The sequence below is a fragment of the Apis cerana genome, linkage group LG9, assembly GCF_029169275.1.
Source record: "Apis cerana isolate GH-2021 linkage group LG9, AcerK_1.0, whole genome shotgun sequence".
Taxonomy (NCBI): domain Eukaryota; kingdom Metazoa; phylum Arthropoda; class Insecta; order Hymenoptera; family Apidae; genus Apis; species Apis cerana.
In genome coordinates, this window is record NC_083860.1 from 6393465 (window position 1) to 6409606 (window position 16142).

A 16142-nucleotide genomic window follows, 5' to 3' on the forward strand; every position below is an offset into this window, starting at 1 on the left:
TATAAGTCAATGTTAAGAATCATTATTTTAATGATTTGCAACGGGAAAATATTAAAATGATATTTTGAATCTTCCATAAAATCGAATAATAGTTAATCATCACATAATCGCAGTTTACTATCTTTTTGTAAAAATATATATTATTATTTATCATAGATTTATCATCATTTATTTTTTAAATAAAATTTTTCTATATTTACAAATATAGAAATAAATGTGATAAAAGAATAAAATAATCATAAAAAAGTATTTACAATTACATTAAATTTATAAATGGATAAATATTGGTTACATAAATTACATTTATAAATTATCAGAGAACATAGTTATAATTGATATAATATTTTAATTTTATATTTGGTATATCAAATAGTGAATAAATAAATTAAATATAAAAAATTTGATAAATTGTATAAAGAAAAATAAAGAAAAATAAATTTCATTTTTAAAATGAAATTCAAATAAAATAAGCTTCTGACTTTTAAATTGTTCCTGCCAGAAAAATTTAGATGTATGTTTTTGTTCTGAAGTTACACCCTGCTCATGCACTTATATGTAAAAGTATAAATATATAGTAAATTATACCCGGCTACATAATGTCTCAAGGTATTGTGTATATATATATACCTACATTGCCATCGTATTACGAGGATTAGTGCAATGGCTTTAGCCCCGACACTGACCTTGAATCCGAGCCTCAAGCACTATCTCCCCGTAGAAATTCTTCTAGGTAACGATGGTACCAACTATTCTCCTTCGACATTAACGAAAGAAAATCGCGGTTAAAGAGTTTCTGTACTATTTTGAACATCAACTGAGTTGAAACTTTCTTCCTTCGAATTACTCTTAATTATTATGTATTGTATATATGATTCCGATAATATTAAAAACATTAAAATGATTCGAAAAAATTTTCACAATGTGAAAATTAAATTTCACAATATCATTAATGATGAAATATTTGATATATTTATGTTATGTTACATTAAGCATTCCCTATTCTAGAAAAATTTCAGATTTAATATTTATGCAAGAAATTCGAAATATTGATAATATTAAATATTGAAAAGAACGATCCGAAAATTATCTGATTATTATTGAAATATTATTAATTTGAAAAAAAATAATTTACTTTCACGATTAAAAAGAAAAAATAAGATATATGTAATACTCAGATAACTTGTAGCATTAATATGTAACACTAGTATCTATTTTTAATATCGTATTTACTAGAAATTTAGTTATGTATTTGTAACTGCAATATGTATTAGAATTACTCTCACTGAACACACGCAATTCCTTTTGCGAATAATTAAGTTTGTTATTTGCGCCGATTTTCTGAATATAATTTTTGGAATGAAAACTTAGATGAATTACGAATATGATACATATTCAATTGTTTTATATTAATCTAAATATGACACATAATTCGATCAATTTTCAAAGAAAGTTAATTATATATTATAAAGCAGAAATACTATCAATATTTATAATATCAATAATAATTGTAACAATTGCTAGAAATAAAAGTGTTAAATTCATCAATATTACTATTATATAATATTTAATATTATATTTAATAATATATGATAAATCAATCGATATAGCACAATAACGAATACAATATTATCCAATTATGTCAATATGATACAATAACAATTATCAATATTACGCGGTAACAGAATCATAACAATACCAATAAAACCTTATAAAACTACTGATTAATAAATCAATGATTCAAGTTTATAAATCGAAAAGATGATCGTCCGCAATATCGGCACTAATTATTATATTACCGGTAGGACAAATTAAAGAACTATGTTTATCGATGCCGAAACGTTTCACGATCTCGTATTCCTTCTGACCGATGGAAAGTTGGCCTGCATGTTGCTCGTACCACAGGAATTTAAACGGGGATATAAGTATAAGAACAGGGAGACGGGGAGTCGTTCGCGGTAGTGTGAGGCATAAATGCGCCGGCACCACACCCAGCGTGACCACCATTGCGACACAACACACGGGACACTGCCATGCGCGTCGCGGTGATCGTGAGTAGCCAAATTCATTTTTTTTCTTCTTTCTTCCTTTTTTACATCCATTAAAGATTCAACTTTTTATCTCCCGCCCTCTAGATTGTCCGCCATTTTGTCGATTCAATCTGTAATTTCTTTTTCACTATCAATTATAACGATAGTTTTTTTTTGTTTTGTTAGAAATGAGAAATATATTGTTCAATCTATATAAAGTTATGATAATATAAAAAAATTCGAATCGTTTCTTTATATTTTGTTTCTGTTATCTGTTTATTGCTTATCTCTAAATAAGTTTTTTATCGTTTTAATTATAAATAAAAGAAAAATATGGTTAGTTCTATAATAAAATTGAAAGAAGTATGGTGAAACCGTGGAGAGTTTTATTTTTTAATATATGTATTTAGTTTGAAGAGATAATTCACAATAACTAGAGACATAATGGATTATTTAACTATTATAATAAAATTAAAATATTTGTATTCTTTCACTAATGATAAAAGATTGAAAATAGAGGTTTGAATTTGAACACAGTCCAATTCCATCTTGTTTCCTTTTCCACTAGACTAACGCTCGCGAAGCGCGAACTTTAAAAATATTTCGAGTGAATTTAAATTAGAAAGTGATTTATTAAATCGATAAATGTTGAAAGTTAATTGCTATATTTTATAAATGTATTCTAAATGTAAATTAAAATCTTTAGATAAGAAAAATATTTATTATTTTTTAAACAAATAAATATTTAAATTATTTTTAATTTTTAATTATTTCAAAAAATGAAGATATAAAATTAAATAAAATTATTTTCGATGTATAAACAAGAACTTAAAAAAATATAATAAAAATTCTAAGGTGAAAGAAAAAAAAATTAAAAAATGAAAATTTACAGAAGATGAAATAATGAAGATTCTTTATGCAAGAAAATATTTTATATAATCATTGTATGATACTTTATCTTATTATTTCATCATGATATTTACATCAAAATCATAGGAGAAAGATAAAAAAATAAGGAAGAAATAGTGCGTAGCATGAAAGTCGAAGTAGACAGACAGGTTCTTAGACAATGTGTAAAAAATATATCAACTTACATATAAAGTTTCCTTTATTCCTTGACATTCCTTTCGTTTAGTTCTGCCAATCCACATTCTTTGTATTTGAGCCAGAAAGCTTTCTGTTTCGATCGGTTATATTTTATAATCATCAGATATTATGTAAGGAACTCAAGTCAACATATTCTCCATAATTTCTTTACTATTTTTGCTTCCTTTTTTCTTCTGATAATTTTTGTTATCATTTTCATTAACATAATATTTATAGAACCAAAAGAAAATATGTTTTTTATATTTTGTCTTATATATATATATATTTTTTTTTATTTAACTATCTTGTATAAATTTATTTTGTACAAATTTATTTTTCATTTTATATTAAAATTTCTAGATACTTAATTAAAAACATTATCAAAACATTACCAAGAAAATGTCCAGATTTAAAAATAGAGTAAAAAATGTTTAATCCTTCGATCAATACATTCATGAGTTCAATTTCAATCGAATAATTTGAAGAATCTCATTCGTACCTTTCCAAAACGTGATATCCATTGTAAAATCGAAAACAAAAGTCGATCGAAAACAACGAATAGGAAATGAGATGGGTGACTATTCAAAGAAAGAAAGTGAAAGTACGGGGGAGTGAATGAACGAACAAGCTATATATCAGTAAAAAAAACGAGAATTGGGAAGAGAGAAATTGTAGCAAGATGTTGAACGCATTTCTTAACAATGTTCGGCCACGAGGGACGAAAATTAACGGGCTTCCCGCGCAACCAAGCCAAGTGAAAGTGTCTGACAAGAAAGTTAAATAGATTTTTCGCAGTATATTCCTTAGAAATATCTAGTAGGTGCGTGGTCACCAGTTTGGAACGAAGTATAATCCCGTAAGAAACAAATTCGCGTCCACTCGATTCGCCTGTCTCTCCCTTCTCTCTTCTCTCCATCTCTCTCTCTCTCTCTCTCTCTCTCTCTCTCTCTCTCTCTCTCTCTCTCTCTCTCTCTCTCTCTCTCTCTCTCTCTCTTTCTAACTTTTTTTCCTCTTTCTCTGGCAATACCAGTGCATTCCTGTGAACTAAAAGAACTACAGAGGAGGATATGGCGATCCAGCTCGATGGCTTAACTTTTCCAACACGATTGTCGCAATGTGTATACTTCCTTTTCTCTTTTATATCATTTTTATAAAGCGATATTTACGCGAATTTTTCACGAAATTCGCTATTTTGAATCTTTAATATGGAGAATTATTTCAATTATAATACGTGATCTGATTTTAATAAGCAAAATTTTAATAAGCTTTTGATAAAGGCATTAATCATTGAATTTTTTTAAAATTTTAGTGATTTATTTTTAGATCTTTAATAAAATCAGTATTTATACTTTTAAATATTAATAAAATCTTATTTAAATATTTAATTTTTTTATTTCATCAATTTATAATATTTATAATATTATGCGATTAAAATTTTATATGTAATATTTCATATTTCATAAAAAAGATTAAAAAATTTTTTTAAAACAAATTTATAAATACATAAAAATTACCAAAATCTTAATTTCTATTGATCTATAAAAAGTCTAATCAATTGCAATTCTAACATAATTTGCTCTTATTATATCACTCTTATTTCCTGTAATTATTAATACACTATTAACACACTATTAAGAATTCCATTACTTAATTATACTTTTCTCTTTTATGTACTAGATATATTTATCAATTCTCTTTATCCTAATTATATTTATTATTACATAATACAATATTATTCTTTTTTGCAAAATCAAAATTCTCTAAAATCTCTTTCATTTTTATCAATTATATTTATTGATTCTGTTATGCTAATCGTTTATTTCTGAATAATTCTTATAGAATCGAGAGTTACGTTAATATGATCGGTATTTCATATTCTTATATAAGAGAAATTACACGAGGGAATAAGTTTGTTAATATAAGTTCTCGCGACAGGTTAGAAGGGAGTTGTGATCAAACAACTATCGAATCACTACATTTATTGGTATGATCGTAATTCGATTGTTCTTACTTTTCTATTTGCATTCGTTCGATATAACAGGTTTTCATCGAAGGATTGGTTTCAAACCGGTCCTGTATTTCTAGTTTACACGTTTTCTGAAAGCATTTCTATATACGTTTAATAATTAAGAACATTATACGAGATTAATCACAAAATTCATACGATACCAGAGAAAAGAGAAAGCGTTTCGATTTCGAAAAGTCAGGACGCATAATACTTGCATATATGTAATGCATCTTGTGTGGCACACACGTAACTTGTTGCTTGACATTTAAATTATCAAAGCAACGAAGAGAAAGAAAAAAAAAATATAGAAGATTCGTATATAAAACGTATGATTCAAACTACTGTTTATCAAAAAGGCTTCTGCAATATTTTAGATTTAAGAATGCATAAATTAATTCATCTATATCAATATCATATGTTGATTATTATGATCGCTGTTACACTGATTTCATCTATTTGTATAATTTTTGATAATATAATTTTATCTTTTATAATTCTTATTACAATTCAATTTTAAAAACTCTTGATACAAAAATTTATATTAATCAATATTTTCATAAACATAATTAATATATTTTTTTTAATTTATTTTTAAATTTCAAATATATATAATAAAAAATATATTTATTTTGCAGTTGTTGGCATGCGTCGCTGTGCTTGTTTCAGCTCAATTTAACCAAGATGATAATATACCACAAAAAGGAGGGTCATCTTTACGATCAACTCGTTTTCAGAGATTGCCATCTGCTCGACCAGCAGTTCCAACTGCACTTGCGAATCAACGAATTCGTCGACCAATTACATTTAGGTAGAAATGTATATAATAATGAGATTGATATATATTGATGACAATCAAACTAATTTTAATTAATTTCAGTTAAATTCTTAAAAAAATATCAATCAGTACTAATTTTTATAATAGCCAAGTAGATATTGACACTATAATACAATTTATTTTATTAAAAATATGAATATAAAAATAAATGCATAAATAGATAAATTTAAATTCATGAATATTTCAAATCTTAATTTGTTTAACATTGCAATAACTATTGATAACTATTTTTTATTTATCTATAGATCTAGAATCGAAGATTCAATTGGAACAGGACCAGGCTCCTTTACACCGATTAAGTCATTGAAACCAAATTTACCTACTGGACCAGCATCACTTCCTCCACAAATTAAACCAGTAAACGAAGAACCAGATGAAGGAATTCGAATTCACGAATCACCTCGAGAACATGATAATCAGGATGATGATACCAATATAAGTGACGAGCCGTTGGATAGTCAAGAGGAAAGTGAAGAAAATATACCACGTACCGTTGCAAATCTTGCTTCTATATCAAAAACTGCTAATACTGTCTCAACAGCTCAATCGGGACAATATCGTCCTGTTTCGGGGACAGGAAGTCCAACCACTAGAGGAAGCGGATTTCCAACAGCACCGTCAGCACCAGTTCAATATCGACCGACATCAAAACCGAACAAATCAAGAAAACCGATAGACGAACCATTTAAGCAACAAGTTAAATCATCTACAAAACCAGTGAAATCATCTCAACTTTACGACACTCGTGGAAAGAAACCTGTTGCACAGGTTAGTGTGCAAATCTGATATTATTTGATAACATTGTTTAAGTTTCAATATTTAAAGGATTTCTTTTATTTTAATAGAATTAATTTAATTAAAGAAAAACAATTCATAAAAAAGTAATTGAAATCTTATATCATTTATAATTTTATACACATACAAATCTTACATTAGTATCATGAAATATTTAAAGCTTTCTTTCAATCTTATATAAAAAATCGTGTATATATATTATTACATATTTTATTTTAATAATCATATCATTAATATTTAATTTGAATAATTAAGAAGTTTAAAAGAGGAAAAAATTTATTAAAAATAATTATAATTAAATATGAAATTATAAGAACATATAAAATAGATAATAAATAAATAAGAATACAATAAAAATTACTATATAATAAAAAATACTATTTTTATGTAGTAAAAACAATTTAAAATTTCAACAATCGTATATAATTTCTCTAGTTTTCTTTTACAGTTTTCTAATATAATCTCTCTAATATAATTTTCTAAAAGGAGAAAATGATTCTTATCATTTTTTTATAATATCAAGAAAAAGTGAAATTGATTTAAAATGATTAGTTATTATTAATTAAAATAAAAATAAAAAATAAAAAATTCATCAATTAATTTAATTAAATTAAAATTTATATTTAAAAATATTTTAATATCTTGTAATAGATTATAAGACGATATCGTAACGATAATTCGGATGGCTCAATCACATGGGGCTTTGAAAACGACGATGGATCATATAAAGAAGAAATAATCGGTATTGATTGTATCACCAGAGGTAAATACGGTTATATCGATCCAGATGGCATTCGTCGAGAATACACGTATGAAACTGGAATCAAATGCGATGAAGAACAACGAGAAGAAGAAGAGAATGGATTTGTGGATTATCAAGAGAATAAATTAGTACTTCCTGATGGTAAAACTATAGATCTATCGAGCATGGGTAAGAAACAAGCTCGTAGACCTCGTTCTCTTCAAAGGAATTAATAATATTTCAATAATTTTTTTGTCTTCATTTAAAACATCGAATTACATAAAAATCGATAAAAATTTTTTTCGTGATTATACATTTGTTGAAAAAAAAAGTAGAGCTTTATTAAATAAAACATATAAAATAATATAAAATAATAAATTAAGTTATTAAATTAGCAATTATATATTGTAATTAACAATTATATTTTATGAAAATAATGACGGTCTAATTTGCAGAAGATATTAAATAATTTATTTTTTTAAATATCAAACTAATAATATACATTGTGTCATGACTATCATTACTATGCTTTTTATTCTGAAATTTATAATTAGTATATAATTATTTAGTTATAATTTATTTAGTATATAATTATATCATGTACATAATATATATGTTTAGATACTTGTATTGAACTCGTCGAATAAAAATGACAAAAATATTCTTAACATGCTGCGTAATCATAAACAAATTTACAAATGTTATAAACAATCTAATTTATATTTAATAATATATAATTTTGTATACAATATATATAAATAATAAGTAAAAATGACAAAATTAATTTGATTTGTTATATAATACATTCTATTATAATCTTTATATAATAATTACAAATAAATTACAAAAAAGATAGCTGTTCATATATCATTCCAATCAGGAATGCAATGAAATTATATAAAATGAAAAAATTAAATACAAAATGAGTACAAATATATTAATTGATTTTAGCATATAGCATGAACAATACTGATTAAATATATATTTCTTGTATATGTATACAAATATATATATATACTATCTGTTAAAATATTATTTTAATATTAACAGATTTTAAAAATTACATACATACATAATATATTATTATTATTAATATGAAAAATTCCAAAATACGCGTTATATTATAATTGTATATCATTTTTTATGATACAAAGATATGAAATTATAGAATATTGTGCTTCTTTTCCATGAAATTACATAGTATGTGTATACACAAATATATAAGTTTTATAGATAAATATGATACAAAGATATGAAATTATAGAATATTGTGCTTCTTTTCCATGAAATTACATAGTATGTGTATACACAAATATATAAGTTTTATAGATAAAAAATAATGAAATTTTCAAATTTATTGTGCCCTGTTGTTATTTATTAGTCTTTTGCATTAAAGCATTAAAATGAAAAAAATTTGAAAGTAAATTTATCAAATCTTCTCTATAAAACCAATGATATGTTTTGAAATTGGTCTATTTGTGTAGTTCATCAAAAAAATCACATATTTTATAATAAAGTTAGTATGCAGGACTTGTCATTGTAGACACTTGTTTTGGTGTGTTCTGTCCCTGTGCTAATGCACCATTTTTTATAGCTTGAAACTTGAGCCAGGCATCATAACCATAAACTACCATAGCACAATATCCAAAAAACTATAAAAAGATATAAAAATGTTAAAAAAACATCAAACAATTTAAGCAAACAATTCATCAAATTATAATTTATTTAAAATTAATTAATCATTCAAGATCATTGTAATTGCAATTTAATTTTTAATACTGATTGAAAAAACTTACTGCTGCTACTCCGTAAGCTTCTACATATTTGGCATAATCAACTGCAAGAGAAGCAGCTAGCAAATAGAAAGCAGTCCAAATTATACAAAATAAAAATTCCTACAAATAAAAATGTAATGTGATATTATTTTTAAAACATTTTTAATTAATATTATTTTATACAATACAATATAAAATTTCAAAAGTTAATAAATAAAAAATAAAAAATATAAAACAAAATTATAATATTAAAATAATTAAAGTAATTATTAATACCATATTATTATACCATATAACATATTAAAATATAAAGTATCCAAATTATTTATTATAAAATCATTTTTCTCTTCGCATAAAAACCACTGTTAACTTTTTAACGGATATCAGTTCAAAAATTATTACTATTTGTCAAAAATCTTATATTATCATAATTATATATAAAAAATTATTTTTATTTTTTTAACTTACAATTTTTAACCAAGGAATTTTCGAGAATTTTTCTACAATATGAAACAAATAAAAAACAAGTAATATTCCTGTGAACCAAAAACCTCCCATAGCCACAGTGTTAAACCATTCTCCGCGGCTAACATAATAAGACGATACTGTAATACATATGAATCCCAAAAGATTTAGGACCTATAAAAAAAAATATAATTAATAATTATATTTTTTATTTTTAATAAAATTAAACTAGATATTGTTAAAAAGTTAAAAATTACACTACATACTGTAAAAAAATTTTATTTTATATTTTCACTGTATTAACATCTACAATATAATTTCATACATACAATGTAGATAATTTATAAATATATATAATATTTATAATACTGATAAATATATGTATGATATACAAGATCAAGGCGAGTCAAAAAAATATTCGTCTTTTTAACATCTGTCATAGCATTATATTGTAAAACAAGAGGCCTACGAGCGTTATAAGACTTATACGTTTATGTCATGTTTATGTCTTAAAAAGCAATGCTTCTAGATCTTACAATATATAATGCTATGACCGTTAACTTACTACTTGAACAATTTTAAGGATTCCAGGCAATGTTCTTATATAAGATGAATCGAATCGAATATTTGGTTGTGTTGTAGTCGTACTCGTCGTTACAGTGGTAGTAGTAGTATGTTGTGCTGGAAATCCTTGATCCATCGTAACTCTGAAAAAAATTAAATAATATTATTAAAAATTTTGCAAATAGAAATCTTTTATTTAATATTAAATTAAATTAAATATTAACCTATGAATTTTAAATTTAAAATAATAAATTTCAAAAATTAAAATATATTTTTAAATTATATAAATATAAATATATCAATATATATGTATATATAAATATAGTAATATTATAATATAATATAAATATATATATTTACATTATATATACATATATAAATAGATATATATATTTTATCAGATTTTTTATAAAATAAATGCCATGCAAAAAATATAAATATATAAAATATAAAATATAAAATATAATATATTTTATCATATCTATTATATTTTGTTGTACTAAAATTCATAAATTTATAAATATAAAATCATACATAAAATTCAATAATTATATAAATCTATATTATTTTTTCTTACAAAAAAATTCAATTTATAATATTGTAATAAATATTATATTTTTCATATAAGATTTGTTAATTTAATTTAATTTTTAATTTTAAAAAAAAATGAATAAAAGAACAAAAATAAATCAAGGAAGCCTGATAAAAATATAAATTATCATGCAGTTAAAAAAGGCGTAAACTTCCATCGTAAATAAAGATAAACATTGTGTTAGATTTGATTTTGGATTGGAACTATTTAATAAAATTATATCACATTTCAATAACATATTAAAACAATTACTTAATATCAGCATGAAGTCATCTCAATGAAAATAGCAAATGACAGGATTTCTATATTACGAACAATGTATGAGAAATACATTAGATAATGAATCTACATGTCTCTATTCTATATAAATAAATTAACTATAAGTACAATTTATATACACTTGTGGGCGGTGGATTTGATTTGGCGCGGTATCAGTCACAAATCTATAGTTAGGTTTAATATAGAGAATACGATAATTAAAAAACATGGCATATAACAAAATTAATTGAAAAAAAATAAAATATATAATATATTTACATATTTTAGTAAATATTTAAAAATATTTTTTTTATAAAAAAACAATATTTTAAAAATTATAACAATAATATTTATTTCAAATAAATTTGAATTATTAAATTAGCAAGTAAAAATTTACAATTTTTTTTCACTATTTTTTTATCATTTTCATAATGATAATAAATTTCATTAATTTCATATATTTCTGTCAATAACAAATAACGACAAAAATAATTTCTAGCACTCTATCTTACATTAATGGAAAATAGCGGGAAGAAAATCATTTAGTATTTTTAGTACAAATATAATTAAAACATTATTATTGTAACACTATTGTAACACTGTTGTTTCACTGTTACATATCATAGTTTTCTTATTTTACTTATTTTTCTTTAATTTTTGGTTACTTATTCTTAGGAGATCATAAAATGAATTTCCAGATATTATTTCCATGTCATGCATATATATATATATACATATATATGATGTGCAATTTACCTGATTTGACAGATTGATTTCTACACTCAATTATTTTTAAATTTCTTTTATTTATTGCATATAAATTTAAACTTTTTTGTCCTTGAAACACCAGAAAATAAAAATCTTGAAATCTTTTTCACCAAATCTGAATACATGTATAAATAACAGAAAAAAATAACACGCAACACGTTTCAAGCAAACAATATTACGAATGGATCTATGAAACTGGTAGGTGTGTATATACAATTTGTACAATTTTGCCCCACTTTATCATTAACTTAAAGTTCCCTCTAGTAGAAAAATTTATAAGTATCTAATAATCAACTAATAAGACGGTAAGTATTAATTTGATCGATAAATTAACTTTATTGTATAAATATAAGTTTTATCTATTGTAAATATAGTATATGTTAATATAGAAAACTAGTAATTTTTAATAAATGTTAAAATTTTAATTATTAATTTTTATAATCTTTTCGTTTTTGTATATATGGAAAAAAATTATTAATTTATCAAATGTAATATGAATTTATTATATTACAGAATAATTTTATAAATTCATATTTATTGAAAATTATAAATTTAAAAAGAAAATATATCAATTATTAATTAATATAAAATAAAATAAAAAAATATTACAACGATATTAATGGCGAGTTTTCATGAAATATTAATATATAAACTTTCCATTTATAAATGTGTATGTCATATTATTGTTATTAATACAAATCAAAGAAGAATATATTTTGAATGGTGTTTTACATTTATTATTTATATAAATAGTTTATCAAATGAGGTTAGTTGTATCTGGTGTATATAAACTAATTCAATTCAGTAAACGATTTTGAAACCGGGAGACTTAAATTTCTGTTCATACGATATTAGTAACACATTGTATGGAAATTTAATATATTCAATGATTATTAATAAATTTAAATAAGAAGTTTTGAGAGATTATGTAGAACTTTTCGTTGTAATTATTGATTATTTTTTTATTTAAATATAATATGTAAGGTTATGTTAATCTAAACAATTTTGTCATCCTGTTATTCTACGATCATTTATAAAATAAATTCGTGATTTTGCTCTAATATTTAATAGTAAGGAATGGTTTCTACTCGAGGTCCAAAATTTAAATTTTGTGATGGTGAAAAAGTTCTTTGTTATGAACCTGATCCTACAAAAGCAAAAGTATTATATGACTCAAAGGTATATTATAAAAAATAAAAAATATATTATAAAAAACATTAAATAAAATTTTCATCTTTGTTATTAATTCATATATAGGTACTTGATGTTATAGTTAACAAAGATCAAAGAGGACGTAAAGCTGTCGAATATTTAATACATTTCCAGGTAAATAATGTGTTATCTTGTTTTTATATTGATGTTTAATAAAAAATAAAGTAGATATATAATGATAGGGATGGAATTCTTCATGGGATCGCTGTGTAACAGAAGAATATGTATTAAAAGATACAGAAGAAAATCGCCAACTTCAAAGAGATTTAGCACAAAAAGCACAGTTACAATTGTACGTATATAAAATAAAATTTAATATAAAAAATAATTTAATATAAAAAATTTTCATTTAATAAAAATGATAAATAGGGGAGCATATTTATATCGAAGAGAACGTAAGAAAAGAAGCCATAAATTATCTGAACGTTTAAATGAAACTGAAAATCAAGAACCAAGAAGAAGAGCAAGAAGTGGTGGAAGTAGAGCAACATCAGCAACAACTGGATCATCAGAAGATGGTAGTTCAGGACAGCATGCTGATTATGATACTGAAGTATTATTGCTATTGTATATATATTTTATATATATTAATATATATTAATTTATTTATATTTAATCAAAATATTTGTCATTTTGTTATTAAAGGAAGTTATTACTGAAGAAGATACAGAAAGTAGTTCAGATTATGTTGGTGAAACAAGTGATGATGAAGATAGTGGTGGTGGTAGTCAATCTGGTGCCAGTATAAAGCCAGGAATTGATCTTGATATAGGTACTACTTTAAGAAGAATTTTGGATCAAGATTATGATCTTATAACTAATAAAACTAAGGTATTATTATGATTTTTTAAAATTATAATATACACAATTATAATCAAAACAATTAATCTAAAATTTGAAAGTAATAAAAATTAATATGGATTTTAGCTAGCAGTTCTTCCTGCACAACCTACTGTTGCAAATATTCTAGAATCGTGGGTTCAACACTTTACAACAACACAATTAACAAACATTCCTGAAAAACCACAAAGAAACAAAGCAAATAATACAATAGAAAAAACAATTAATGAAATAAACATATGTAGAGAAGTCGCTGATGGATTGCGTATATATTTTGATTTTACATTACATGATCTTCTCTTATATAGACAAGAACGAGAACAATATTGTAATTTAAAATCTTCTTTCTTATATGGTGAACATCCAACTCTTGTCAAAGAAGAACCAATTGAGTAAGTTTTAATACTTATTATTTATTTATTTATTGAAAATTTTTTATAATTTGAAAATTTTTATTGAAAATGTTTTTTAATTTTATAATTAGATGTTTTATGTATTTTATTATTTAAAATATTTTTAAAATAAAATAAAATATTTATCTATAAGTTTATTAAAATAAATTAATTAATACAGGTAATAGTTTATTTTAATTATTAATATAATTGTAATTGTAATTAAAGAAATTCAGAAGTATTAGTTAAAGAAGAATATGAAGATACTGAGTATGCTCATTTACCACCTTTTCAAGAACATGATCAAGAAATAGATACTTCGAAAACAATAACAAATTCAAAGCGAAGATTGAGATCATACAGAGTGAGTTCTATTGATGAAAATAGGCAATTGAGATCATATGAAGAAATTAAACAAGATACAGGAAATTTATCGAGGTAAATGAAAATTTTTTATGAAGCAAATCATTTTAACATTATAATTATAAAATTGATAAGATTTTTTTTTTTAGTATTGCAAGTACAAGTTCTCGTTGTTCTAGCCCACGCGGTGTAACGTTGAGAATACCTGTTGTTACATCTGCGCAAGTCAACGCTTTACTTCAACAATCAAACAAATGGAGATTAATGCCAGAATCATCAAAATCAGAAGGTCCTCCAAATCCTTCTACCTATTATGGTGCCATTCATTTAACGCGATTATTTGGTATGTAAAAAGAAATCCTTATCAAATATTTTAACAAATATATTATTATTAAATATTTATAATTATAAATAAAACTATATAATTTCTATTAGTTAAATTACCAGACTTGCTGCAGTTAACGGATATACCACATAAAAAATTGAAGGTTCTTTTAAAATATTTGGATATGTTTCTTAGGTAATATCTTTTTTTTTTATTTTTTAAATATTTTTTGTTTTTTTTTTTTCGTAACTAACAAAAATTAAATTTTTATAGTTATTTAGAAATGCATAGAGAATGGTTTGGAGAACAATTTTATATGCAAATGGAAAGTCAACTAATTCCTCAAGCAAGTAATTCTACATAATAAACTGCATTCTTTCTCTATATCCATTTACAGATACAATTGTGTATACATTGTGTGGATATTACATGAGATTTACAGCAAAGATATATATTTGTGAATTCGATATAAGTGATAAACTTTTTTGTATCAATTATGAAAATACTTTTTTATATGCCTTCCGTAATGAAATTTTCCTTATAAATATTATATTATATTGTTATGTTTATGACATAAAAAAGACTGTGTGAAGTAAATGTGGTAAAAGTGCAAACAAATAAAAAGAAATATAAAAGTTAGAGATATACATAAAACAAAAAATTATATATATAATTTTTTTTTAATAAAATATTTTTGATAAAATGTCAATGTGTGATTTAAATGATTTAAGAAATATTTACTCTCATTTATTATATAAATATATAATATTTATATATCATTAATATTAATTAATATAGAAAACTATAATATAAATATAATAATTTATGAGTAATTTAATTTAATAGTAAATAATTTTAATATAAATTTAATATAAATGTAATTTATATTCTTTTATGAATCGTGTTTTATAAGAATAAAATTTTTTTTTTATTTTAGTTAATGAATTCGATGGAAATTACAATAGATACATTACAATTATAATTAATTAAATTTATTTAAGCCTGGTATAGAAAATAGCTTTTATTTTGTGTGGTGTCTGTGTGTGCGCGCGTGCGTGCGTTCGCGCTTATATATATATATATATATATATATAT

General features: G+C 23.3%; 3 protein-coding genes across 5 annotated transcripts; 2 read left to right on the forward strand and 1 right to left on the reverse strand.

Moving 5' to 3' along the window:
* The first annotated feature begins 1852 nt into the window (after positions 1 to 1852).
* On the forward strand, positions 1853 to 8277 carry LOC107995873 (uncharacterized). The gene is given in 5 exon segments (XM_017053635.3): positions 1853 to 2013; positions 2015 to 2048; positions 5757 to 5929; positions 6202 to 6724; positions 7403 to 8277. Coding segments are annotated over 5 exon segments (1200 nt in total). The 5' UTR covers positions 1853 to 1867; the 3' UTR covers positions 7727 to 8277.
* On the reverse strand, positions 7942 to 12221 carry LOC107993603 (plasmolipin). Of its 2 annotated transcripts, none has more exons than XM_062079220.1 (5): positions 11904 to 12221; positions 10299 to 10440; positions 9737 to 9907; positions 9290 to 9388; positions 7942 to 9145 (listed from the first exon to the last, which is right to left on the reverse strand). In XM_062079220.1, the coding sequence occupies exons 2-5, from the start codon at positions 10431 to 10433 to the stop codon at positions 9011 to 9013; spliced, it is 540 nt and encodes a 179-aa protein (XP_061935204.1). In that variant the 5' UTR covers positions 10434 to 10440; positions 11904 to 12221; the 3' UTR covers positions 7942 to 9010. The 2 variants fall into 2 exon arrangements, with proteins under 2 accessions (XP_061935204.1, XP_061935205.1); XM_062079221.1 differs by lacking the exon at positions 11904 to 12221 and adding an exon at positions 11142 to 11249.
* A 306-nt stretch (positions 12222 to 12527) lies between these two features.
* LOC107993582 (male-specific lethal 3 homolog) lies at positions 12528 to 15826 on the forward strand. 2 transcript variants are annotated; one of them, XM_017050088.3, is made up of 11 exons: positions 12528 to 12681; positions 12987 to 13094; positions 13173 to 13241; positions 13310 to 13419; positions 13497 to 13680; positions 13773 to 13958; positions 14055 to 14359; positions 14588 to 14797; positions 14872 to 15065; positions 15158 to 15242; positions 15321 to 15826. In XM_017050088.3, the coding sequence occupies exons 2-11, from the start codon at positions 12993 to 12995 to the stop codon at positions 15409 to 15411; spliced, it is 1536 nt and encodes a 511-aa protein (XP_016905577.1). In that variant the 5' UTR covers positions 12528 to 12681; positions 12987 to 12992; the 3' UTR covers positions 15412 to 15826. The 2 variants fall into 2 exon arrangements, with proteins under 2 accessions (XP_016905577.1, XP_016905589.1); XM_017050100.3 differs by having other exon boundaries at positions 14902 to 15065.
* Positions 15827 to 16142: the final 316 nt, after the last annotated feature.

Bases quoted from the DNA above. Each gene is read 5' to 3' on its own strand.
- LOC107993603 (XM_062079220.1), bottom strand. From the start codon at position 10,433: ATGGATCAAGGATTTCCAGCACAACATACTACTACTACCACTGTAACG. The intron at 9,908-10,298 runs GTAAGTTAACGG...TTTTTTTTATAG, and splicing joins TCCTTAAAATTGTTCAAGTA to GTCCTAAATCTTTTGGGATT. The intron at 9,146-9,289 runs GTAAGTTTTTTC...ATCTTTTTATAG, and splicing joins AAGCTTACGGAGTAGCAGCA to TTTTTTGGATATTGTGCTAT.
- LOC107993582 (XM_017050088.3), top strand. From the start codon at position 12,993: ATGGTTTCTACTCGAGGTCCAAAATTTAAATTTTGTGATGGTGAAAAA. The intron at 13,420-13,496 runs GTACGTATATAA...AATGATAAATAG, and splicing joins CAAAAAGCACAGTTACAATT to GGGAGCATATTTATATCGAA. The intron at 13,681-13,772 runs GTATTATTGCTA...TTGTTATTAAAG, and splicing joins ATGCTGATTATGATACTGAA to GAAGTTATTACTGAAGAAGA.